The sequence below is a fragment of the Petaurus breviceps genome, unplaced genomic scaffold (genome assembly GCF_028583685.1).
Source record: "Petaurus breviceps papuanus isolate PSGF00001 unplaced genomic scaffold, PetGlider_PUasm1.0 90466, whole genome shotgun sequence".
Taxonomy (NCBI): domain Eukaryota; kingdom Metazoa; phylum Chordata; class Mammalia; order Diprotodontia; family Petauridae; genus Petaurus; species Petaurus breviceps.
In genome coordinates, this window is record NW_027187260.1 from 776,893 (window position 1) to 803,510 (window position 26,618).

Below are 26,618 nucleotides of genomic sequence, written 5' to 3' on the forward strand. Positions count from 1 at the left end.
TGTATCCTTAATGGAAGACTTTAAGGCAATGTAATATAGTGGAAATAGCACTGGAGTTAGAATTACAGTACCTTAACCTGAATATGAGCTCTGTTACTATGTACGTGACCTTGGGCAAGTGAGACTCTCCCTAGAGCTCATTTTCCTCATCTATAAAATTGAAGCTGAGGTAGGACTGGATCTCTCAGGTCATGTTCTGCTCTAACTCTGCGTGATCTTATGACTTTTGATTGATGAAAAGACATGAAAAGAGTCACACTGAACATGAGAGTATATATAGTTTGTGGTCTGCACTGGTGGATCTATTAGGCACACTGACAAAGTCATGAAACCACTCAAGAATCCAAGTACTACAAAAATAATGTAAAATTATTCTAATACTTCAGGATTCTGTGATCTTGTCTATGTGTATTCTCCCCCCACTGATAATGAATGCAGTATCTTTAGATAGTGTTCTTGAGTTGCCGTGTGCAAGAATTTCATTACCCTATCTTAAGATATATGGTCATATTATGAGGCTCCTACTTGAAAGCTTTTCAACTTGGTAGGGTCTGGCAAACTTTTGATCCATTTGTATTCCATTTAAGAAGCCAGAGGTCATGTCTAATGCCACAGTTTTCCTACACAAAATCTAAATAATACTACACAAATATGTGAAGGATGTGTGATTTTGTCATAATAGTGAGCTCCAAGATCACAACCCATTTACATTTCACATAAGTCCTACAGACTTTGCTTAAGTACATAAAGATTAAGTGTTCTGCTTAGAATGACATAGCTAACAAGAGATTTTATGGTTCATTTGACCAGTAAGATGGAGGACTAGACATTTTCTGCAGGACTCACTAACTCTCAAAAAAACTCCCAAACTCCAAAGAGGAATTAAACATCAGAGGTAGAACAGTGATTGAATTCGCAGGATTAGAAAGCCTTACGAATGAACAGCAGTGCTAATCCATAACACTCTTACAGTGCATGGCCCTACACTCTCACAGGGTATAAAATATGATCAACAATCTCATACTCTAGGACCTACTCAGGGACCTCCCTTCTGCTGCATGGTTTCTGCCAGCATCTAGCTCCCACTCTTTTTCCAACATCCTGTTGCAATAAGGGAAAAAAATCTTGTTTTGTATTGCTCTGAGTGGCTCCTAGAGGGAATTCCAAGGATGCAGAGACTCTGCTAGGAACCCCCACCCACTCTCTACCAATCCCACAAAAAAAAATAGCAGAAACTGATTCAGCCTAGTGAGAGAACTAAAGAATGGAGGTAAACTAGGGCAGGGGGTAAGTGGCAGCTCCAGACCTGAAGCAATGGATTCAGCTAGGGCCAGTCCTGCCTCTCAAAAGCTACTTGGGGAAGGGACTAAGTTTAGCAAAAAGTAAGTTCCCCAACAGAGGAAGAGGCTGGCACTGTTGTGGTTTAGTATGGAAGGCAAATCCTTCATCAAAGTGGGTAGTATCAGAAAATGAGTGACAGGGTTCCTACATGATTCAAGAAAGAAATCTAAATTTTGCATGAAGAAGTTAGAAGAAAACACAGAATTTATAGACAGAAGAAATAATAGGCAGAATGGAAAAACTTGAGTTCATGGTAGCAAGTCTCTCCAAAGAAGCAAAAGAGAGCACAATAGATTAGGAAGGCAAATATATTGAAGTGAAGGACAATATGGAAGAAGAGAAGCTAATACATATTAGAGGTGCAATTTGAACTCAAATCCTCCTTACTCCAAACCACCATTCACTATGTAACACTGCTTCTACTATACCATACTATAACTTATCTTTTTCTGTACATATATTTACTTCTTACATGCTATAAAATAAGAAAAATGACAAAAAGAACAATGAAAAAAGTTATATAATAGAGATGAGCAGAATTTCTGTTTATTGGATGTGTATCTTTTATGTTAATTATTTTCTCAGTTTAGTGAGATCACCTACATTGATTGTCTTCAGAAGACTGAACATCTTTCTCAGTTTCATCCTCATCTTCATCTTCATCTTGGATAAACTCTTCTTTGTCACTAGGATCAAGTATGAAAATCTAGAATATATTAAAAATTAATATTTACAATGTTATTTGAGGTACCATAATTGACTGAAATGTAGGATAAGACTGAACATAAGCCATCCACTACTTTAAAAAAAATAATCAATTTATTTTTAGTTTTCAACATTCATTTCCACAGGATTTCAGTCCCAAATTTTCTCCCCATCTATCTCCTCCTCCCCATGCTAAGATGACATGCATTCTGATTACCCTTACCCCAGTCTGCCTTCCCTTCTATACCACCCCCATATTCCCTTCCCCCTTACTTTCTTGTAGGGCAAGATAGATTTCTATACTCCATTGCCTGTATATCTTATTCCCAGTTGCATATACAAACAATTTTAAAACTTTGTTTTCAAAAATCAATTACTCTTCTTCCCTCCCCAACCACCCTCATTGAGAAGGCAAGCAATTCAATATAAGTTAAAAATGTATACTTATGCAAAACACTTCCATAATAGTCATGTTGTGAAAGACTGACTATATTTACCGCCATCCTATCCTCCTCTCTCCTTTCCCTTCTTCTGAAAATAGTAGGCAGTTTGATATAGTTTATACATGTGCTACCATGTAAAAATATTTCCATATTAGTCACAATTGTGAAAGAAATAGATCAAAATGGAAAAAAAAACCCACAAGAAAGAATAAAGTAAGTGAAAAAATATGCTTCAATTTTCTTTCAGAGTTCATCAATTCTTTATCTGGATATGGATAGTATTTTCCTTTGAGAAGCCTTCATACTTGTCTTGGGTCATTGCGTTGCTGAGAAGAGCTGAGTAATTCATTGTTGATCATCACACAATGTTACTGATACTGTATACAATGTTTTCCTGGTTCTGCTCATTTCACTTCATATTAGTTCATGTAAGTCTTTCCAGGGTTTTCTGAAATCTGCCTGTTTATCATTCCTTTTTGCACAATAGTATTCCATTACATTCATATACCACAATTTGGTCAGCCATTCCCCAATTGGTGGGCATCCCCTCAATTTCCAATATTTTGCCACCACAAAAGGGCTGCTATAAATATTTTTGCACATGTAGGTCCTTTTTCCTTTCTTATGACCTCTTTGGGATATAGACCTAGTAGTGGTATTGCTGTGTTATGTACAGTTTGGTTGCCAAATTGCTTTCCAGAATGGTTAGATCAGTTCCCAATTTCACCAACAGTGTATTAGTATCCAAATTTCTCTACATATTCTCCAGCATTTATCATTTTCCTTTTCTGTCATATTAGTCAATCTGATAAGTGTGAGGTGGTACCTCAAAGTAGTTTTAATTTGCATTTCTCTAATCAAAAGTGATTTAGACCACTTCTTCATATTCCTATAGACAGCTTTGATTCTTCATCTGAAAACTGCTTGTTCATATGTTTTGACCATTTATCAATTGGAGACTGGTTTGCAGCCTCATAATTTGACTCAGTTCTCTATATATTTGAGAAGTGAGGCCATTATGAGAGATATTTTCCATAAAGATCATTTCCCAACTTTCTGCTTTCCTTCTAATCTTGGTTGAATTGGTTTTGTTTGTAAAAAAAAAGCTTTTTAATTTAATATAATCAAAATTATCTGTTTTATATTTTGTAGTGCTCTCTATCTCTTGTTTGGAAATGAATTCTTCTCCTCCTTATAGATCTGACAAGTGAACTATTCCTTGCTCTTCTAATTTGCTTATGGTGTCTCCCTTTATGTCTAAATCATGCCAAAGGTCTGTCATATATGACTTTTCTAATATTCTATTTACTTCCTTAGTTTCTTTCTTGTTTATTTTTTGGTTGGATTTATTGAGTTCTGATTAGGAACAGTTGAGGTCTGCCATAAATATAGTTTTGCTATCCTTTTCTTCTTATAACTCACTTAACTTCTTTTTTTTTTTAAGCAATTGGGGTTAAGTAACTTGCTCAAGTTTTCACGGCCAGTTATTATTTCTGGGTGTGGTGCTGAGTATCTGAGCCCGGATTTGATCCAGGTCATCCCGACACTGGAGCTGGTGCTCTTACTCGCTGAGCCACCTGGCTGCCCCTAAGCAATTGGGGTTAAGTAACTTGCTCAAGGTTACACGGCCAGGTGTTTCTGGGTGGGTGCTAAGTGTCTGAGCCTGGGATTCGATTTCCAGGTCTTCTCAACACTGGAGCCGGTGCTCTTACTCGCTGTGCTACCTGGCTGCCCTGTCACTTAACTTCTTTAAGAATTTGGATGCTGGGGCGGCTAGGAGGTGCAGTGAGTAGAGTGCTGGCCCTGGAATCAGGAGGACCTGAGTTCAGACATTTAACACACACACACACACACACACACACACACACACACACACACACACACAAACTAGCCGTGTGACCTTGGGCAAGTTACTTAACCCCAATTGCCCTCCAAAAGGCCAAAAAAAAAAAAAAGAATTTGGATGTCATACCAGTTGGTGCAGAAATGTTTTGTATTGATATTGCTTCATTGTCTATAGTGCCTTTTAGCAAGATGTACTTTCCTTTCTTATCTCTCTTAATTAAGTCTTTTTGTTTTGCTTTTACTTTGTCTGAGATCAGGATTGCCAACCCTGCCTTTTTTTTTACTTCAGCTGAAGCATAACAGATTCTGCTCCAGTCCCTTACCTTTACTCTGTGTATGTCTCTCTACATCAAGTGTGTTTCTTGTAAACAACATATAGGATTCTAGGGATTTTTTTTTTATCCTCTCTGCTATCCACTTTCATTTTGTGGGAGAATTCATCCTATTCACATTACAGTTATGATTACTACTTACACATTTTCCTCCTTTCCATTCTTCTTTCTGTCTTTTCTCTCTCACCCTTTCCCTCCTCACTAGTGTTTTTCTTCTGTCTACCACCTCTCCTGATCTGCCCTACCTTCTGTCATTGCCTACCCTCCCCTTACTTCATCTCCTCCCCTCCTACTTCTCTGTCAGGTAAGAAAGATTTCTATATTCAACTGATTTTATACATGATTCCCTCTTTGAGCCAATACTGATGAGAGTAAGGTTCAAGCAATGCTTATTGTCCACCCTCCCATCTTCCCCTCCATTGTAATAGTTCTTTCATGTCTTTTCATGTGAAATAATTTACCCCATTCTACTGCTTCCTTCCTTCTGTATCTATTGTACTCTTTTTTCTCATCCCTTAATTTTTTATATGTCATTCCCTCAAATTCATCTTAAATCCACACCCTCTGTATATGTATATTCCTTCTATCTTTACTATTAATGATACCATTTTTAAGAATTACAAGTATCATCTTCCTGTGTAGGGATATAAATAGTTTAGCTCTATTGAATCCCTTAAGTTTTCTTTTCCCTTTTTTTTTAACCTGTTTATGCTTCTCTTGGTTCTTGATATTGGAGGCCCAATTTTTGGTTTAGTTCTGGTGTTCTCATTATGAAAGCTTGAAATTCGATTTCATTGAATCACCATTCCTCTGCCCCCCACCCCTTGATGTATTATGCTTAATTTTTCTGGATGATTCTTGGTTGTAGTCCTTGATCATTTGCCTTCCAGAATATCATGTTCCATGACCTCTGATTCTTTATTGTTGTATCTGCCAAGTCCTATGTGATCCTGATTATGACTCCCCAATACTTGAATTCTTTTTTTCTGGTCCCTTGTATTTTTTCATTGACCTAATAGTTCTGAAAGTTGGCTATAATATTCCTTGGAGTTTTTATTTTGGGATCTTTTTCCTGAGGTGAGTGGTGAATTTTTTTAATGCCTATTTTACCCTCTGGTTCCAGGATTTCAAGGTAGTTTTCCTTGATAATTTCTTGAAAGATGCTATCTAGGTCCTTCTTTTGATTATGACTTTCAGGGAGTCCAATGATTCTGATATTGTATGTCCTGGATCTATTTTCCAGGTCAGTTGTTTCTCCCATGAGATACTTTTCATTTTCTTCCATTTTTTCATTCTTTTGAACTTGTTTGATTGATTCATGATGTCTCATAGAGTCCTCAGCTTCCACTTGCCCAATTATAACTTTTAAGGTATTGTTTTCCTCAATTAACTTTTGTACTTTTACATCTGGCCATTTGTACTCTTTAAGGAGTTGTTGTCTTCATTGGATTTTTTAATCTCCTTTTCCATTTTTCCAGTTCTACTTTTTAAGCAGTTTTCCTAGCTGTTGACTCTATTTTCATAATTCTCTTGTATCACTCTCATTCCTTTTCCCATTTTTCTTCTACCTTGCTTATATGATTTTTAAGCTCCTTTTTGAGCGCTTCCATGAATTCTTTCTGGGCTTGAGACCACTTTCCATTTTTCTTTGAGGTTTTACCCATAGATGTTTTGACATTGTTGTCCTTTTCTGAGTTTGTGTCTTGCTCTTCCCTATCACTACAGTAACTGTCTATGGTCAAGATTATTTTATTGTTTATTGCTCATTTTTTTTTACCTTTTTCTTTTCTTTTAAATCTGATGTCTGCATCTAGGATGGAAGGGGCATTGTCTCAGGCTTCTTCTGCCAGTGGCTGTAGGCCCTGGCTGTTTACCTGGTGCTATGCTGATGTTGCCCTGAGGCCCATGGGCCTGGTGGGGAGTCTGGTACTGTGCTGAGAGGATGGGGTGGGGAATTGGCTGGCACTGTGGGAGGCTGTAGGGATCTGGCAGCTTACTAGATGATAAGTTGGGGTCCTAGTAGTGGTATCTGGCATGTACTGAGGCCTGGTGGGTGTTTCTGTATTTCCCTAGGGCTATCCTGTAGCATTTGGAGATCTGGCCACTGGAGGATGCCTGTTTTCTCTGGGCCATGCTGAAGCATGTGGTGGTTCTTGGAGTTGGAATCTGCTGGTTCACCTGGCTATGCTAAGGCACATGGTGGGGTCCTGGTGTTGGCATTTGCTTGTTCCATCACACTAGGGTTCAGGATCTCCCACTGATTTGCTGGGATGCTTCCTGTCCTGAAATGTACTTTCCTTTTACCTGTGTGAGACAGACCTTTCTTGCTGATCTTTCAAGTTTCTTGGGCTAAACAATTGTTTCATCCCATCTTTTTGCTGGTTCTGCTGTTCTAGGATTTGTTTTGAGGCACTATTTTTATGGTTGTTTGCAGGTGACTAAGGAAAAGTTACTGCAATTTACAGATTACTCTGCCATTTTGGCTCCCCAATTTTGTTTTTTGTACTGCATTTTCTTCTGAAGTGTATTTTAAATTGTACTTGTCTTAATTATATGCTATTTTGTGAGTTTCTGGACTTTATGGGCACATCTTTGTTAAATCTCTTTTATTATATTTTCTTCTTTTGTGTTAATGAAATTTTAAAATGTATCTTTGTCTTTGGTGGGGGGGAATCAATAAACATTTATCAAGGTCTTACTATGTGCCAGAAACTGTGCTAAGTATTGAGGATACAAAAAAAAAAAAGCAAAAAAGTATAGCTCCTGCCTTCAAGGATCTTTTGGTCTAAGGGAGGAGAAAATAACTATGTACATAAAGGATATATGTATGAATATATGTATATGTGTGTATATATTTATATATGCATATATACACATACACACATATATGTATACACGATAATCTCAGAGGGAAGGCACTAGTATGGGGGGAGGAATAAATGGGAGAGAATCCAGGAAGGTTTACTCTAGAAGGTTTGCTGAATTTTGAAGGAAGCCAGGAAATCTTGGAGTTGGAGATGAGAAGGGAGATCATTCCAAGCCTAAGGAACAGTCAGTGGAAATGGGCAGTGCTGATAAATAATATGAAATGCTGCTGCTTTATTACATGGTCATCAAGATGGCCAAATTCCTACCTCAGTCATATTTGATTTTGCCTCTTCTGTTATTCCCATATCCAATCAATTGAAAGTCTCATGAATTCTAACTGTGTAATATTTTTAAACTCCATTTTCTTCCTTTTCACTCACACTGAAACCACTCTAGCGTAGGCCTCAACTATATGCCACCTAAATGATCTTCCTATCTCTAGTTTATACCCTCTCTTTCAATCTGTCCTTCATACCCTGACCTGAACAATCTTACTATATCACCACTTTGATTATGTTTTTGTGTTACTCCTCTACTCAGAAACTTTCCATGGCTCCCAACTGTCTCTTAAATAAAGTATAAACACCTGAATCTGACATTCAGGTTCTTAAGTCCAACCTACCTCTCTAGCTTTATGTAACAGTATTCTTCTTTATATATTCTAAACTCCAGTCAAAGTGAATTTCTCTTCCTCTCTCATTCTTATTCAAAATTATTTCATCTGTTTGTTCACACTGTCCTCCGTCCTCAGAACATACTCTATTCACCTGCAGGCTGCCTGCCCCAGCAGTCTCCATCCTCTGAAATCCATTCCTTCAAAGTTCAACTCGAGTTCTTTTCTGTGAAGTCTTCCTTAACTTTACCTCCCCCTTGTGAAAATGAGTCCTTCTTTTTCACATTTCTTATTGCTTTGTGTCTAATTTCTTTACATTTATCATATTTTTTCCTTTTGTTAATTTGTTTTTTTCAGTCATCTCTGTCTCTTCATGACCCCATTTGGGGTTTTCTTGGCAAACATACTGGAGTGGTTTGCCATTTCCTTCTCCAGCTCATTTTCCAGATGAGAAAATGGAGGCAAACAGGGTTAAGTGACATGCTCAGTATCATATAGCTAATAAGTGTCTGAAGCAATATTTGAACTCAGGGAGATGAATCTTCCTGACTCCAGGCTCAGTACTTCATCCATTGCATCACCTAGCTGCCCCACATTAATCATACTGTCCCTTTTGTTACAGGTTTTTTTTGCATACATATAATTTTCTTCCATTAGATTAAGACTATGTTCTGTGCCATAACTATCTTTGTATACCTATCACCTTGAATGCAGATGCAACTTGATACATTTTTATTGAATTGAGTTTAACAGGTCCTCATCATATAGGCTTCAAATAAGTTATTTCTGTCAATCAAATTAAGTTCAGGAATTAGTATAAAAATTATACTGCACTTACATCAGAGAAATCTGAAATGCGTAAATTTGCTTCAGCCTCTACATGCTTTGTGGTTTTCTTTTTAGTGCCATAATGTACAAATTTTCTCACTGATGATGACAATAATCCATCAGACCATTCCATACTGCTCGGATCCATTTGTCCATAGAGTTCTCCAAGGGTAATGCATTTTGGATTTAAAGTGAAAACCTCTATTTTTCCTTTTTTTCCTGCAACCTAAAATACACCAGTATTTGTTTTAGAAAAAGAATGAGTGCACAAAGAAGTTATAATTTGTTAATTTCAAGTGCAATTAACATTTGCTTGGCAAAACGACAGTATGGACCTTGAGCCTAAGTTCAAGACACAATTCTTCATAAAGAATAGACCCTATAGTATACCAGTAGTATAGGTGGAAGATTAATTAAAAACCACATGCTTACTAAAAACTAGAGTACACAATATAAAAGCATTTTGGAAATTGCCTAAATAATCTACCAAAAAAACAACAAAACCACAAACAAAAAAAATACACTTAATATATTGTTTTCTAATACAACTTGTCTATATATAAATATTATATATTTATAAGCAGCCCCTGAATTATGAACCAAAGACAATAAATGTCTTACAATAATCCTCCTAAAAATATCTTGTTTTCTTTTCAACAAAGACTTTCCTGGTGGCATATCAAATACATAACACTGACATTAACCTTGCTGTACCACACATCCTTTTCATCTCTATCTGTTTTCAGTAATCTTCAGGCTCCTTTACTGTCGTTTCATCACTCGAAGTTGAAAAGATTGCCATATTTTTCAAATAGAACAAGTAAACCCACCTGACATAATGATATTTTGTAGTCATCTTCTCCAACCTAACAACTTGCAGACACCCTATGTAATTCTGTGAGACCAAGAACCCTCCATCATTATTTTTTTTATTAAAAAATTATATAAAACTTTGACCCTTACCATGACCTTACATGCTAGATATCAACAAGAGTTGATTCACATTTTTTTACAAGAGTTTTATTCCCATTTTACAGATGAGAAAACTGAGGTTCAAAGAGCTAAGTGACTTGCTTAGGTATAGTGTCAGATAGTGTCAGAGATAGGATTTCAACCCAGGTCTCTCGACTCCTAATAATACATTCTCTACTACATTGGATTATTTTGCCAAACTCAAACACGTATCTTTGATCCAATTTTATTTTGCCCATTGAAACCTCTTATTCAAACACCAAAAACTTCTTTCAACTTTACTATCAAATTGTTATTCTTTTTCCAATGCTCAAATAAAACTGAGCCCAACACTTGTTTACTATCAACTTAAAGGAAACTTTGATGAGTTTCCTTTTGATATCATCTGTATAGAAGCTAATTATTCATAAACTCTTAAAAAAGCCTCAACAGCTTCTAAAGTGAGTTAACCAGCATAATTTCTGTCCTGTGGGAGGTTGAGTATAAGATAAGCAACATTATAAATAGATAAAAAGATGATGTAAAAATTAAAAAGCATGGGGTGGCCAGCGAGTAAGAGCACCGGCTCCAGTGTTGAGAAGACCTGGAGATCGAATCCTGGGCTCAGACATTTAGCACCCACCCAGAAACACCTGGCCGTGTAACCTTGAGCAAGTTACTTAACCCCAATTGCTTAGGGGTGGCCAGGTGGCTCAGCGAGTAAGAGCACCGGCTCCAGTGTCGGGATGACCTGGATCAAATCCGGTTTCAGATACTCAGCACCACACCAAGAAATAACTGGCTATGTAACCTTGAGCAAGTCACTTAACCTCGATTGCTTAAAAAAAAATTAAAAAGCATTATTTAAATTCAGAGGAAATCCAAGCTATACTGGGGAATATATCTCTGAAAAAATGCTATGTAACCTGAAACTGGGTGACTGAACCATTGAGTCTATTATGGAAAATTGAGGCACGGGAACCTGCAACCAAAATTTGGTCATGCTAATTCATAAAAAAGAATGCTTAATGACAAAATATTATAACAGAATAAGCAGCTTTATTAAAACACATACTAAAAATTATAGCTGGATATAAATGTACACACACACACAATTGATAAACAATTATGCATATAAATTCAATGCCAATAACTCACCAATGCATTGGATTACCTGGATTTTCCTTTTGGGAAGTACTGGGCAGTGGTTAAAGATTCAGGTTGAGACTTGAAGAAGGTATGTCTGACATACCACATAGAGGTGAAGCTGGGGAGCTTTTGAATTGAAACATTGGTGATATGACAAAATGCACGCACATCACAAAGGATAACTGGGGTGGGGTAGGGCATCTGATTGTATATGAATTAAGGAAGTTGTTCATGCTAAACCCTTAATGGAATCTTATTAAATATTTCATGTATTGGTACTCTTACCTGTGAAGTCCCTTCCTGCTTTGCAGGTGTAGATGTATTTAAAGTTGGTAAAACAATTAAAGCTTTTTCTAAAATTTTTCTTATTGTAGTCTTCCCTCCTCCTGTTGGGCCTACTAACATCACGCCAATACAAGCCTAAAAACCAAATTGTAAAGATTAACTACTTCCTAAAATATAAAATTCCCATTTTACTTATATCCCTTCAACATAATATTTTCTCAATGTAAATGCTAATGATTAAAATCAAGTACTTTATGGGCAGAAGAGTTTCTTCAAGCAAAATATTTAAGTAATACCTTGGGAAAATATGTATGTGATCACAGGCTCAATAAAATTCTAAATCATCGGAAAAATGGTCAAAATATGATTAACTATGGAAAGAAATAGATCGCTATTTAAGTTTCTGATTCTATGACTGTTCCCAGATTCAGTCACACTGCAAATATTTATTCAAGGATACTATCTACAATGCATTAATAGTGGGCTCTAGAGAAGATAAAAGTATAAGACAAGGTTCATATGAAATGAAATGGAAAATCATTTATTAAGCCTTTAAAAAGGATTAAGCCCTTGAACCAGAAACTGAAGTACTGGCAAAACAAATACAAGTAAACAACATGGTCACTTCCTTTGAGGAATGGTACATTAAAAAATAGCATGAATAACTAACTCCATTTTGCCCTTCATCTACTCTTTTGTGAAGTTAATTCTCAATTCCATGTAAGTCACCTGATTCTGGAAAAGTGACAAGATTACTCCCAACTATCATCTGACTTAAGGAATGTCATATAACTACCCCTTCTTCCTCTCACCTCAGTGTCTCTTGATCCCCTCTACCAATAGGAAATCAGGTGTCTCATTCCCTATCTCCTGGTTTTCACTCCTTACAAACTGGTTCCTACACAATATACAGTTTGGAAGGAGTGAAAAGCTGAGAGCCTTGGAACCCCATTTATTTCTGGAACTGCAAAGCTAAATAAATCATTGTCTAGATGTAAGAACCTGGTATTTTTATTCCACCATAACACTTGTTTGTATTCTAATAAAAAAAAGTACGTATATAGGAGAGCTAGAGTTATTGGCATGGCTTGGAAATGAAAGGAAAGCAGGTATGGTGGAACTAGGACCATTTAGAATAAGGCTAAAGCTGACAAATTAGAGCCCAGGGCACAGGGATAGGAGGTTAAGCTCCAATGAGAGGAGGGGGAGGAAAAGGTTTGAGGAAAGTTTGAATATAGCTTCTCAAAAACAAAAACTAAACCTCAAAACTAAGCAATCAAACAAAAAGAAACAAAATAAAAAAGTTCTCAGGATACTATATTTTATCTCTTTTCAGATATGTTCTTAGTACAAGATGATACACAGATTCTTATCTTTGACATTATCGAATATTTTTTTTCAAGGCATTTTCAAACACAGAACTGAACTGGGCAGATCTATCCACAACTCAAGCTTCATATGGTAATGAAGAAATTTGTAAAGGCGACATAAGCAACCATTACCCTGTAATCCCCATTCCAACTTCTTTAGATTCCTTTATTCCTGTCCAATATGATGAAAAAAGCAGGATTGAGCAAAAACTGATTTAAGTATAATAGACAAAAATCTGATAATAAATTTGATGACAAAGTAAATTCTGAAAAATTTTTTTTCATTCCCTTCCAATGCTTGCTTAATAGAAGATGTGACAACATCCTAAAGATCATTAAAGACTAGGAAAAAGAGGAAGAAAAAAATGAAATAAAGAATTGTAGCCACTGCTAAGAGATTAGAAGATGGAACTTAGAGGGAGGAGAACTGTGCAAAAATGTACTATAATAATTTTAATTAATGCTTAATGTTTTTACATGATAAGAGGTTTTCTTTAGTTTAGGGTCTCTGGGCTGTGGACTTTTTTTTTTGGAGTGGACAGAAGCATGGTACTACCAAGGGCTGGATGAGACAATGCCTACATGTCCCATATGGAAGGTACTTATAAATAGGAAGACTAATATGATCTCTGAGTGGTAGAGTTAAATTATGAACAATCCTGCCCCAAGGACTAAGCTGAGTCACCAGTGGGATAACTTGAGGTTGTAGCTGTCCTTTGAAGTCTCATATAAATCAACAGGGGATTATTAAGCACCTTCAACATGTTTAGTAGGCATTCTGTGGGTTCTAAAAGAAGTATAAGCCATATCTCTTTCCTTAAAGGAAATTAGCTAAGGAGATAAAATTAAAATACACAAGAGAAAAAATAAGGTGTTAAACTGTCCAGATACTTACTACATGTATTACAGGGTTTCAAAGGAGAGAATAACATAGTGTATGGCCTGAGTTACTTGGAAAAGTTTTTATTGGAGCAAACATATTTAGCATTTAAAAAAGATGAATAGAAAGAATTCTAGGTTGAGGAAAGTGATAAAGAAAAAATTTTGAAAAAAAATTTGCATGGTGTGTGGAAAATAGCAGGGATTAGAGGCTAGTCTATTGTAACGGTTCCTATTTTAAGTAGAGGGTGCCCTTGGAGGGTATTAAGCTGAAGACAATGTAAATTCCTCGAGCATAGGGTCTGTTAAATTTCTTTCTTTGAAAACTCACTGCCCAGAATAGAGTATTACATTTTGACCTCCTTTATAAGTAACGAAGACAGTATTATAGACCGTCCCCCCCAAAAGAAAGAGCATCTAAGTGTGGCAGGTGGTTTCTTACCAGATTGACTATAATTTGCAATTCCTAATGGTTTTTATCTCCAATGTAATTAAAAGGTTTTAAGTTTAATAATTTTAATTTTAATTATTAAATTAAATGCTCTAAAAATTCATAAGTGCTTTTAGATTGAGAGAAAAATTACAATATCAGTACATCAGGAAGTCTGGCTGCAGTGTTCTAAATTGATTAAAAAAGTAAAAACTAGAGGTTTATTTAGGGGGCAGTAGGAAGAAAAGGAATCAGGAGTAAAGAAGGAAGAGGAGCATATAGTACAGAAAATAGTAACTGAGAGATGAGAATAAGTAGGACACTGTGATGTAAAAGACAGAAATAAGAAGATTTTCAAGAGGAATTTGGTAGTAAGCAATAAAATGCTGCAGATTTCATAGCAAATGAAGACTCAGAAATGGCCCCTGGGTTGAATGATTGGGAGATAGTGAGAGACTTGTGCAAATGAACTTTGTGTAGAATGGTGGAGAAGCTAAGTTGTAGGCACAGAAAGAGTGAGTAGATGGGAGAAACTGGGTGGCTCAGGGGATATAGTGCTGGGTCTAAAGTAGGAAGAGGAATCTGACACTAACTAGTTGTGTGACCCTGGGCAAATCACCTAACTCTGCCTCAGTTTCCTCATTTGTAATATGAGTTGGAGAAAGAAAGGGCAAACCACTATAGTATCTTTGCCAAGAAAACCCCAAATGGGGTCACAGAGAGTTCGACACAACTGAAAAATTAATGAACCACAAAGGAAATATAGGCAGCAGAGAGGGAACATTTATTTGAGAAGTAAATGAAAGGAAGGTGAGAAATTTGATGGTACCTGAAGGGATTTGTGTGTTTGTGGGCAAAGGAGGAGTTGAGCATTTAGTGAAGGATTAGGTATTAGGAGATGGAGGAAAAAGAAGAGTCAATGTCTCTAAGATTTCTTGGCGGTGAGACTGGAAGGAAGGAAGATGGTACTACAAAAAAAAATTTTTTTTTTATGTGAGAACTGTTGGTTCAATTTTTTTTTACAAGCTACTTACTGGGAGAATAGTTCCTCTTTGTATTAAAGATTAGTTTTACAACAAATTGAAATTTCTCAAAAAAATAAAGTAATGGGAAAACTAGAATTTGAGATAGTGATAGAGATGCTTTTAGCTAAGTTGATTTTGACATGATGATGACATATTTAAATATAAATATTCTGTTGACCTCTATGAATAGGAGGCTATATTATATTTAAGAAATCAGGAATAAAGAGTATGTCTGGGAATCAGTCATAGGATATAGGGACACTAAACCTTAAAGCTTGAAGTGAACTTAGAAGTCTTCTAATCCAGTCCTTTTATTTTATAGGTGAGAACATTTAAAGTTCAAATTCCTGTCATTTAAGGCCTGATACAATTTGGCTCCTCTGTCCTCTTCCAGTCCTTCCTCTAAGTTATTAACATTCCAGAAAAATCAGGTGGCTCACTTTCCCTCAACCATCCACTAGACTTTCCCAGTCTCATATTTTTGCTCAAATGAGTCCTTGTGACTGTTGTATAGCTGGTATACTCATGAATTCTTTCTCTTCCTTTTCCACAGTAACTTTTGAAAAACCTTCTCTTTTCTCTTCAAGTCCCCAGTGGTGCCTTATTGTAACAAGTGATAATCTGCTCCAGTTTCCTCAGCTTACCACCATCATTCTTAAAATTTCTCAGCATTATGACTTATTTTTTCCTTTTTTCTTCTGGGAATTGATGAAGAAGGATACCTATTATTCACTAAGCCCAATCCCAATATAGACATATGTTGATCTCATTTCTTCTGACCTACTTCCAGGACCTTGTTCCTTCTCTATTGTGGATATTCAATCTCTTTCTCTTCACTGGCCCCTTCCCATCTCCATACAAACATGCTTAGGTCTTTTCAATCCTAACAAAACAAAACAAAAAAACCCAAACAAATATCCCTTTCTCCCTGTCTCTTTTCTCTTAGTCAGTGCTAAGATTAAAAAAAATAAAGTTGCCTATATTTGGTGCCTCCACTGTAACACTAGTCACTCCCCTACTTCTTGTAATATTCTTCACACTCTCACCCTCCTACTGAAACAATTCTCTCAAATTCTTTCAAAATCACCAATTGCGTAACTGCTAAATAAAAATGCATTTTTTAAGCAATTGGGGTTAAGTAACTTGCTCAAGGTTACATGGCCAGTTATTTCTGGGTGGGTGCTAAGTATCTGAGCCCAGATTCGATCCCAGGTCATCCCGACTCTTGGGCTGGTGTTCTTACTCACTGCGCCACCTGGCTGCCCCTAAGCAATTGGGGTTAAGTAACTTGCTCAAGGTTACACGGCCAGGTATTTCTGGGTGGGTGCTTAAAAATTCTTTTTCAATCTATATCCTCTCTAACTCCTCTGTAATAGCTCACATACTATTGACCACTGCTTTCAATTAGATATTCTCTCCTCTCTTTTCTTCAGGACATGATACTCTCCTGGTTCTCCTAGCCTATCTAATAATTCCTTTATTGCTTTCTTTTTTTTTGGTCTCCTCATCCTGTTTTTAATCTTCTAAAGTAGATATTCTTCAAGTTACTGTCTTTGCTCCTTTTTCTTTTCTCTTTTTCCTGGTAATCTCATTCATTCCCATGGCTTTCATGACCATTTCTATGGTCAAGGTTCAAATTATATATAAACCGGGGCACTTTGGGATATCCCCTATGTGATATATCATTGTAAGAAGTCACAAAGAAAGAATAGCAGTTGAGATGACCAGAAGCTCACAGGAGGCAAAAATCTGAGAAAGGAGTCAGTAGTAAAATCCAATCTCAAATGACTCTCTACAAATGCCTAAAGTTAAAGCAGCTTATTAGAGGACAAAGCAGAGTAGCTAATAACTTCTTGACTTACTTTAGCAATACTCTCATTCTTTAAAAAGTAGAGAAACCAACAAGGGAAAATTCTATTCTGGATGTGATTCTCACTAATGGGAAGAGTGACTTGCAAGGATGAAAATGATTGGAACTTTGGAAGGAAGAGACCATTTTGTCTTAAACTTTGTAAGAGAGAAGGAGAGGAAAGCCCGGCATAATTTGATATGTGCTCTAGATTTGGGGAAAACAGATTTCAAAGAGTTCAGAAAAGGAGAGGTAGGATCCCATGGAGTGAAATTTCTTCAGAGGAAATCAGCCCAGGAGGAATGGTAGATGCTCAAGAGTGAAATTATGAAGACACAAACAGAACCAATTCCAATGAGGAACCAAAATGACACTAGTCTGGAAGAAACCAATGAGGATGCATAGGATACTTACCCATCAGGTTGGACATGAAAGTACAAAGCATGGAGGCAAGGCCAGGTAAAAGCAGATCAATATAAACATGGCATGCTCCAGTAAAACTGGGTCAGAAGTGTTAAAGTTCAGAATGATTGGGGGCGGAGTCAAGATAGCAGAATAGAAGCAGGACCTCCCCACTGCTCCGTCTTCCACCTTCTCCAATCCATGTAAAAAGGGGACTCTAAACAAACTTTGGAGCTGCAGAACCCACAAAATGACACAGAGAAGCTAACCTCCCACTGAGGACGGCCTGGCAGGCCGGCAGGAATTGGCCAGGGCAGCGCTCTAGGAGCCGAGCCCAGGCCTGCTGTGAGCCGGAGGTTTTAGCCCCAGGGTGGGTCTGACCAGCCTCCAGAAGGAGGGACTCCAGATCAGCAGCAGTTGTGGCTGTTTCTGGAATTATCAACATATAGATGCAAAGGACAAAGTGAGAGGTCAGTGCAATTTGGACTTTGGTACCTAGTAAGTGGGAGTGCATGGCTTTTGCTCCCAGGGGGAGAAGCTGTAGAGATGCCTGGCACAGCCAGCCAGAGTCATGTGGCAGCTTCAGCTCCTGGCCTGCAGAGTATAGGGGGACCAAGCACCAGTCTAAGGGGTAATCGCTCTTGCTTTAACCTGCTTGGATCTGGATTGCAGTCTAGGGTGGAGGTCCTGGGGTGTGTGTCCAGCTTGCCAGAGCATGTGGAGGCCTCAGAGAAGGCACCCATCTAATAACTCCAGCAGCTGAGAAAACCCCAGCATTTGGGATGAAAGCTCCCTTGTCTGGTGGCAGAGTCCTACTGTGGCAAAAAGCCCAGGCGTCAAGTGACCGAGGGGAGACATGACTAGGCAAAGGAAACAAAGCAGACAGAAGATTCCAATGTTAGACTCCTATTTTGGGGACAAAAAGGAGCAAAGCATGGAACAGGAGGAAGACAGTGAAGTCAGAACTCCTGCACCAAAAGCTTCAAAGGAAAATACGAGCTGTTACAGGCCATAGAGGACCTTAAGAAGCAGATAAGAGAAGTGGAGGAAAAATTGACCGAGGAAAATCACACCTTAAAAAATAGACTAACTCAAATGGCAAAAGAGACTCAAAAAAGCAATGAGGAGAAGAATGCCTTAAAAAGCCAAATTTTCCATATGGAAAAAGAATCTCAAAAGCTCAATGAGGAGAATCATTGCTTCAGAATTAGATTGGAGCAAATGGAAGCTAATGACTTTATGAGAAATCAAGATGCTGTTAAACAGATGCAAACAAAATGAAAGAATAGAAAGCAATGTGAAATATCTCATGGGAAAAACCACTGACCTGGAAAATAGATCTAGGAGAGATAATTTAAAAATTATTGGACTACCTGAAAGCCATGATCAAAGTAAGATCCTAGAAATCATCCTCCAGGAAGTTCTCAAAGAAAACTGCCCTGATGTTTTAGAACCAGAGGGCAAACTAGAAGTAGAAAGAATCCACCGATCATCTCCTGAAAAAGATCCCCAAAAGAAAACTCCTAGGAATATTATAGCCAGGTTCCAGAATTCCCAGATTAAGGAGAGAATACTACAAGTAGCCAGGAAGAAACAATTTGAATATTGTGAAAACACAATCAGGATAATCCTGGATCTGGCAGCTTCTACCCTGAGGGATCAAAGGACTTGGAATATGATATTCCAGAGGTCAAAGGAGCTGGAATTAAAACCAAGGGTCACCTACCCAGCAAAACTGAGTATCATGTTTCAGGGAAAAATATGGTCAATTCAGTGGAATAGAGGACTTTCAAGTATTCTTGTTGAAAAAACCAGTTGAATAGAAAATTTGACATTCAGATACAAGAAGCATGAGAAGGTCAACAGGGAAAAGAAATCATAAGGAACTTATCAAAGTTGAATTATTAACATTCTTACATGGAAAAACAATAATTGTAACTTATAAAACTTTTTTTCAGTAGTTTAAGGGAAGATATATATATATATATGTCTATATATATGAGGGTATATGGGCATATGAATATATATGTGAACGTGTGTATATATTTTTACAGGTATACATAGATAGAGGGCACAGGACCAATTTAACAGGAAAGGATGATACTTAAAAGGTGAAATTAAGAGGTGAGAGAGGAATATAATGAGAGGAGATGGGGAGAGGCAGAATGGGGTAAACTATCTCATATAGAAGAGGCAAGGGAAAATGGTCACAATGGAGGGGAAGAATAAGAAGGCAAAAGGGAATGGGTCAACCTTATTCCCATTGAATTTGGCTCAGGGAGGGAATGAAATACACACTAAATAGGGTATCTAACCCTACAGGAGAGTAGGGGCAAGGGGATGAGAAGGGGGATGATGGAATGGGGGACCAGGCTGCGGGGGAGGAAAGTTGGAAGCACCCACTTTTGAAAAGGGATGGGATCAAAGTAGAGAATAGAACAAGTGGGAGGTGGGATAAGAGGGAGGGAAATATAGTCAGTCTTTTACAATATATCTACGATGTTATTGTTTTGCATTAGCCACACATGTACAACCTATACTGAACTGCTTATCTTCCCATTAAAGTTGTGTGACAAGGGAGGAAGGGAATGAATCTGGAATTCAAAGTTTTAAAATAAAATGTTTAAATATATATATACTATTATTAATATTATTTTGCATGTAATTGGGAAATAAGATATACAGGCACTGGGGCATAGAGATCCACTGGAAAAGTCAAAAGGGGTATGGGAGAAAATATGGGAGAGAGCATATTGGAGGAGGGGATATTCTGTGGGACTGCTATTTTGTGCTGGTGGGTAGGGGAAAAACGGGGAGAAAATTTGTAACTTAAAATCTTGCAGAAATGAATGATGTAAATCAGAAGTTAATAAAGCATTTGAAAAAAAAGAAAAAAGTTCAGAATGATCTAGTGGAGGTGAAGGATGCTAAGAAAACAAAATGGTAGATCAAAGAAAAGATAAAATATCTGCTTGGTGTATATGAGATGATACTGAAAACAGAGAGAAGAAAGATCTACTTCGCTTTTATTTTGTTTCTGTCTTCTCTGCAAAGGGGAATAACCCTTAACTTGGAAATGACAGAACAAAAGTGACTAACAGGAAGTTGATAAATAAGGAGATAGTAAGAGAACTCCTGGCTATCCTTAATGAGCTCAAGTCACCTGGGCCAGATGATGTTTTGCCTTAATACCCAAGAGAACTGGTATATGTGATTGCTGAGCCATTGTCAATGATATTTGAAAGATGATGGGGGAAAAGAGAAGTGCTAAGAGATAAAAGAACAAATGTTCAGATGTTTTTCAAAACAGAAGAGAACAGAGTTTGGAAAATACAGGCCAGTGATCTTGACTTCATTCCCTGGAAAAACCCTAGAATGTATCTTTTATTAAAAAGTTGGTTAGTCAATATTTAAGTGGACATGGCTTCTTGAAGAAAAGATCATGCCAAACTAACTTCATTTTCTTTTTTGAAAGGATTACTAAGCTAACAATGTCAATGTTAATAAATACATTGATTCAGGATTGTATTTTGATTAAGAACTATATGATAATATCAGCAAATTAGGAAATCTGGTTGCAGTATTCAGAAAGATTTAAAGGGAGAGATTGGAGGGAAAAAGGCCAGTCAAAATTTTTCTTGTGGTTAAGTTATTTTTCAGTTGTATCCAATTCTCCAAGACCCCATTTGAGGTTTTCTTGGCAAAGACACTGGAGTGGTTTTCTGTTTCCTTCTCCAGCTCATTTTACAGATGAAGAACTGAGGCAAACAGGTTTAAGTGACTTGCCCAGGGACACACAGTTACTTAGTGTCTGAGGCCAGATTTAACTCAGGAAGATTAATCTTCCTGACTTTAGGCCTAGAACTCTATCCACTGTGCCATCTAGCTGTTCAGTCAAAATTTAGGAGGCACCAAAAAGAAGAGATCAGTTTTAGCAAACCTTTTCACGTACTATCTCATGCTATTCTTGTGAAGGTGGAGAGATATGAATCAGATGACAATAGAATGAGATGCATTCAGAGTTAGCTGGATGGCCCAATTCTAAGAGTAGTTGCTAACAGTCCAGCATCAATGTGGAAGGGCTTTTGTGGAGTACCCTAGGGAACTGCTCTTGGTCTTATTCTGCTTAATGACTAGAATAAACACTTGAATAAAACAAGAGGGGTCATGTTCTTTAGATTTGGAGATGACTCCACCTGGGAAGGAGAGCTAATACTTTGGATGACAGAATCAGAATCCAAAATGATAATGAAAGTCAAGAATAAAAAAATCATTCCTAAGTATAAGCATTGGGATAGACATTAATTGTTCTGAAGAATATCTGAAGATTTTAGTGGACTCTAGTCTATACACTAGTCAATGGCAGCTGAAATAGTTATCATGAACTTGGGTTGCATTAAAAGGGGTATAGTTTCTAGAAACAGGGAGGTGATAGTTTCGCTTTACTCTGCCCTCATCAAACCTCATCTGGAATACTATATTCAGTTCTTGGCATTAAAGTATAAGAATGGTATTATTAAAAAGAGTGCCCAGAGATTAGTGACCAGGATGGTAAGTCAAAGACACATAAGAATCAGTTGAAAAAATCATGAATGTTTAGTTTGGATTAAAGGGGAATCTGAAAGGACATAATGGACATCTTTAGGTATTTTAAGGATTGCCTTGGGAAGGATGGATGAATCCTATTTTGTTTAACTCTAGAAATCAGAACCAGAAACAATTTAGTAGAAACAGAAGAGAAACAAATTTAGGCTTAATGTTAGGAAAACAGAGAAAACAAACAAACAAAAGCAAAAACAAAAGCCCCACATCCTAATAGAGCTATTCCAAAGTACAATGGACTGACTTGAGAGGTGGTAGGTTTCCCTGCCTTGGAGACTTTTGAGCAGAAATTGGGTGATCTCTTGTCAGTTATGTTAACAGCGTAGATTCCTTTTGTATATTAGCAGTATTGGATGGTCACTCAGGTTCCTTTCAAATCTCAAAATTCTAGGATTCTATGATGTTATAAAATTTTAATCTTTAATTTTAATCTCTCTACTGAACTCTGGACCAGACACAAGACTTAATAATATTCACAGAAGTATAGAGAAATCTCTGGAGATCAGTGACAAAGGAAAAACAAAGGCGGCAAATATGCTTGTACATTAAGTTCTCTTTACTCTCCCATTCTTGTAATTTGTGCGTGAATCACATATTTGCTAAATAACTAAAGCTTCATTCTTTCCCACAATGGGGGCAGAAAGCTTAGCAACCAGCAAATATAGGGACATATTTGGAAATCAGTAACAAGGAAAAATAAAGCAAGTCGATCTAATTAGATAGTTGGATATCTGCTTGCATATCAGTTTCTGCCTGATTCTGTATATAAGGCATAATGGAAATATATGAATATCAATTAAAGTCAACTAAGCAAGATTGTACCATGTGGCCAGCCAGAGGGACTCCAGATCAGCAGCAGCTGTGGCCGTTTCCAGATTTATCAATACATAGATGCGAAGGACAAGATGAGAGGCCAGTGCAGTCTGGACTTTGGGACCCAGTAAGTGGGAGCGCGTGACTTTTACCCCCAGGGCGAGAAACTGCTGAGACACCGGCACAGCCAGCCAGCATTACCTGGCAGCTTCAGCTCCTGGCCTACAGAGTGTAGGGGGACCAAGCACCAGTCTAAGGGGTAATCGCTCTTGCTTTAACCTGCTTGGATCTGGATTGCAATCTAGGGTGGAGGTCCTGGGGTGTGTGTCCAGCTTGCCAGAGTGTGTGGAGACCTCAGAGAGGGCACCCATCTAATACCTCTGGCAGCTGAGAAAACCCCAGCATTTGGGACGAAAACTCCCCTGTCTGGTGGCAGAGTCCTACCGTGGCAAAAAGCCTAAAAGTCAAATAATTGAGTGGCAAAATGAGCAGGCAAAGGAAACAAAGCAGACAGAAGATTCCAACATTACACTCCTATTTTGGGGAAAAGAAGGAGCAAGGCATGAAACAGGAGGAAAAAAGTGAAGTCAGAACTCCTACACCAAAAGCTTCAAAGGAAAATACAAGCTGGTTACATGCCATAGAGGACGTTAAGAAGCAGATAAGAGAAGTGGAGGAAAAATTGGGAAGAGAAATGAGAACAATGCAAGAAAATTATGAAATGAGAATCAACAGCCTGACTGAAGAAAATAATACCTTAAAAAACAGACTGACTCAAATGGCAAAGGAGGCTCAAAAAGGCAATGAGGAGAAGAATGCCTTAAAAAGTTGAATTTGCCAGATGAAAAAAGAATCTCAAAAGCTCAATGAGGAGAATCATTGCTTCAGAATTAGATTGGAGCAAATGGAAGCTAATGACTTTATGAGAAATCAAGATACTGTTAAACATATCCAAACAAATGAAAGAATAGAAGGCAATGTGAAATATCTCATGGGAAAAACCACTGACCTGGAAAATAGATCCAGGAGAGATAACTTGAAAATTATTGGACTACCTGAAAGCCATGACCAAAGTAAGAACCTAGAAAGCATCCTCCAGGAAGTTCTCAAAGAAAACTGCCCTGATGTTTTAGTACCAGAGGGCAAAATAGAGGTTGAAAGAATCCACCAATCACCTCCTGAAAAAGATCCCCAAAAGAAAACTCCTAGGAATATTATAGCCAGGTTCCAGAATTCCCAGATTAAGGAGAGAATATTACAAGCAGCCAGGAAGAAACAATTTGAATATTGTGGAAACACAATCAGAATAACCCAGGATCTGGCAGCTTCTACACTGAGGGATTGAAGGGCTTGGAATGTGATATTCTGGAGGTCAAGGGAGCTGGGACTAAAACCAAGAGTCACCTACCCAGCAAAACTGAGTATCATGTTTCAGGGGAAGATATGGTCGTTCAGTGGAATAGAAGACTTTCAAGCATTCTTGCTGAAAAAACCAGAGTGGAATAGAAAATTTGACATTCAGATACAAGAAGCAAGAGAAGCATGAGAAGGTAAACAGGGAAAAGGAATCATGAGGAACTTATCAAAGTTGAACTATTAACATTCCTACATGGAAAAACAATAATTTTAATTTATGAAACTTTTCTCAGTAGTTGAAGGGATTAGAAATATATATATATATGTCTATATATGAGGGTATATGGGCATATGAATACATATGTGAATGTGTGTATATATGTTTACAGGTATACATAGATAGAGGGCTCAGGACCAATTTAACAGGAAGGGATGATACTTAAAAGGTGAAATTAAGAGGTGAGAGAGGAATATAATGAGAGGAGATGGGGACAAGCTATCTCATACAGAAGAGGCAAGGGAAAATGGTTACAATGGAGGGGAAGAATAGGAAGGCAAAAGGGAATGGGTCAACCTTATTCCCATTGAATCTCACTTGAGGAGGGAGTGAAATACACACTAAATAGGGTATCACCCTCCAGGAGAATAAGGAGGGAAGGGGATGAGAGGGGGGATGATGGAAGGGAGGGCAGGCTGGGGGGGAGGGAAGTTGGAAGCACCCACTTTTGAAAAGGGACAGGATCAAAGTAGAGAATAGAACAAGTGGGAGGTGGGATAGGAGGGAGGGAAATATAGTCAGTCTTTTACAATATTTCTACTACATTATTATTTTGCCTTAGCCGCACATGTACAACCTATACTGAACTGCTTGTCTTCCCAGTGGGGGTGGGTGGCAGGGGGGGAAGGGAATGAATCTGGAATTGAAAGTTTTAAAATCAAATATTCAAATATATATATATGTGTGTATATGTATATATATATACTATTATTAATACCATCTTACATGTAATTTAAGAAATAAGATATACAGGCACTGAGGCATAGAGATGCACTGGAAAAGTCAAAATGGGTATGGGAGAAAATATGGGAGAGAGCAGATTGGAGGTGGGGATATCCTGTGGGACTGCTGTTTTGGGGGGATGGGTGGGGGAAAATGGGGAGAAAATTTGTAACTCAAAATCTGGCAGAAACGAATGATGTAAACCAGAAGTTAATAAAGCATTTAAAAAAAAGATTGCACTATGGTATTATCAGAAAAAGTAGGGAAAACTGACCCTCAACAAACTAACCTCAGGATCCTCCAGTAACACTTGAAATAATGGTGTGGCAAGGTGGTGATTTTTTTTTTAGTAACAATCCTTTGGACAGAGACAATACTTCTGGCAAAACAGCTATGTTAGCTCTCTCTCTTTCTTGAGATACCTATGTTCCTCATAAAGGAGTTGTCAATAAATCACTTAAGCTTGGACTAGCATTTTACCTACCAGCCCTTTACTTAAACTGACATAGCTTTTAGATTCTAAGACAAAGGGTTGCTAAAACATAATTCTACTTTTACCTGGACTTGATTATAGAACTCTATAGCCTTCTTTTTCTGAGATGGCCAAGGCTGTAATCCCAGTTGTTGTGTTGCTGTGTCTATTGCTTTCTAGAGGGAAAGAAAAAAAATCACAATAAATGGATTCTTAAAAAACTTGCAATACTATTTTAGGTTCTTAATTGAATACCCTCAAAAATCTTTCTTAATTATCAGTTATTAGACTTTAAGTTATCTTTAGCCATCCACTGTAAAAATTTCCACTGGATACTTTTTAAAAATTTAATAAATATTTCTTAAGCACTTACTATATGCAAGGCTTTGTACTAGAAATAAAAAGGCAGAATGAAAAATGACTCCTGACCATAAGGAGCTTACATTCTTGTTTGCTAGAAGAATATGGAACATTATAAAAATTTATGTTCTGCATGTGACTTTAGTTGTACCTATTGTTAAGGAAGATTTGCAATCTTGTAACATACCATTTCGACAGGAAAAGACTAAAACAATCCAGACAGTGCAAGGAATATGTTCTAATAAGAGGCCATTATATAGTTAATTTTTTAAAATGCCACAAATATTTTACAAGGAAAGGGAGTTTCTAGAGATCATCTGGTCTAATTCCCTCATTTTACACATGAAAAAAACTGAAATCTAGGAGGTTAACAGGACTTGTCCAAAGTCACAAAAGCAGTAAAGAAGAGTCAAGATTTGAACTGAGTTCCTTTGACTCCAAATGTAGTGCTCTAAGTGTTAGATCTGCGGGATTCAGATACTAGTTTCTCCACTACAAGACCAGCATCTTTCCTCTATACCTCTGAATGAGAACAGTAAGGCATAAAGAAATTAACTGACTTTCCTAAGTTGGCAAAGCCAATGGCAGTCAGAATTCCTGATGCTCAGGTTTTCATCTTTCCACTGTTTGATTCGGTTTGATAAACATTCATGAAGTGCTTACTATGTCGAAGAAACTGCTAGGTACTGTGCTAGAGTAA

At 37.5% G+C, this 26,618-nt stretch overlaps 1 protein-coding gene across 1 annotated transcript in view; it reads right to left on the minus strand.

Annotated features, from left to right (window-relative positions):
- DNAH14 (dynein axonemal heavy chain 14) overlaps positions 1-26,618 on the minus strand; it is a 412,217-nt gene that overhangs the window by 205,662 nt on the left and 179,937 nt on the right. Inside the window, exons 37-40 of the mRNA XM_069062634.1 lie at positions 25,645-25,734; positions 11,361-11,495; positions 8,986-9,201; positions 1,945-2,047 (exon numbers count right to left, since the gene is read on the minus strand). Of these exons, the coding sequence (XP_068918735.1) occupies positions 1,945-2,047; positions 8,986-9,201; positions 11,361-11,495; positions 25,645-25,734 (544 nt within the window). The remainder of the gene's footprint in view (positions 1-1,944; positions 2,048-8,985; positions 9,202-11,360; positions 11,496-25,644; positions 25,735-26,618) is intronic.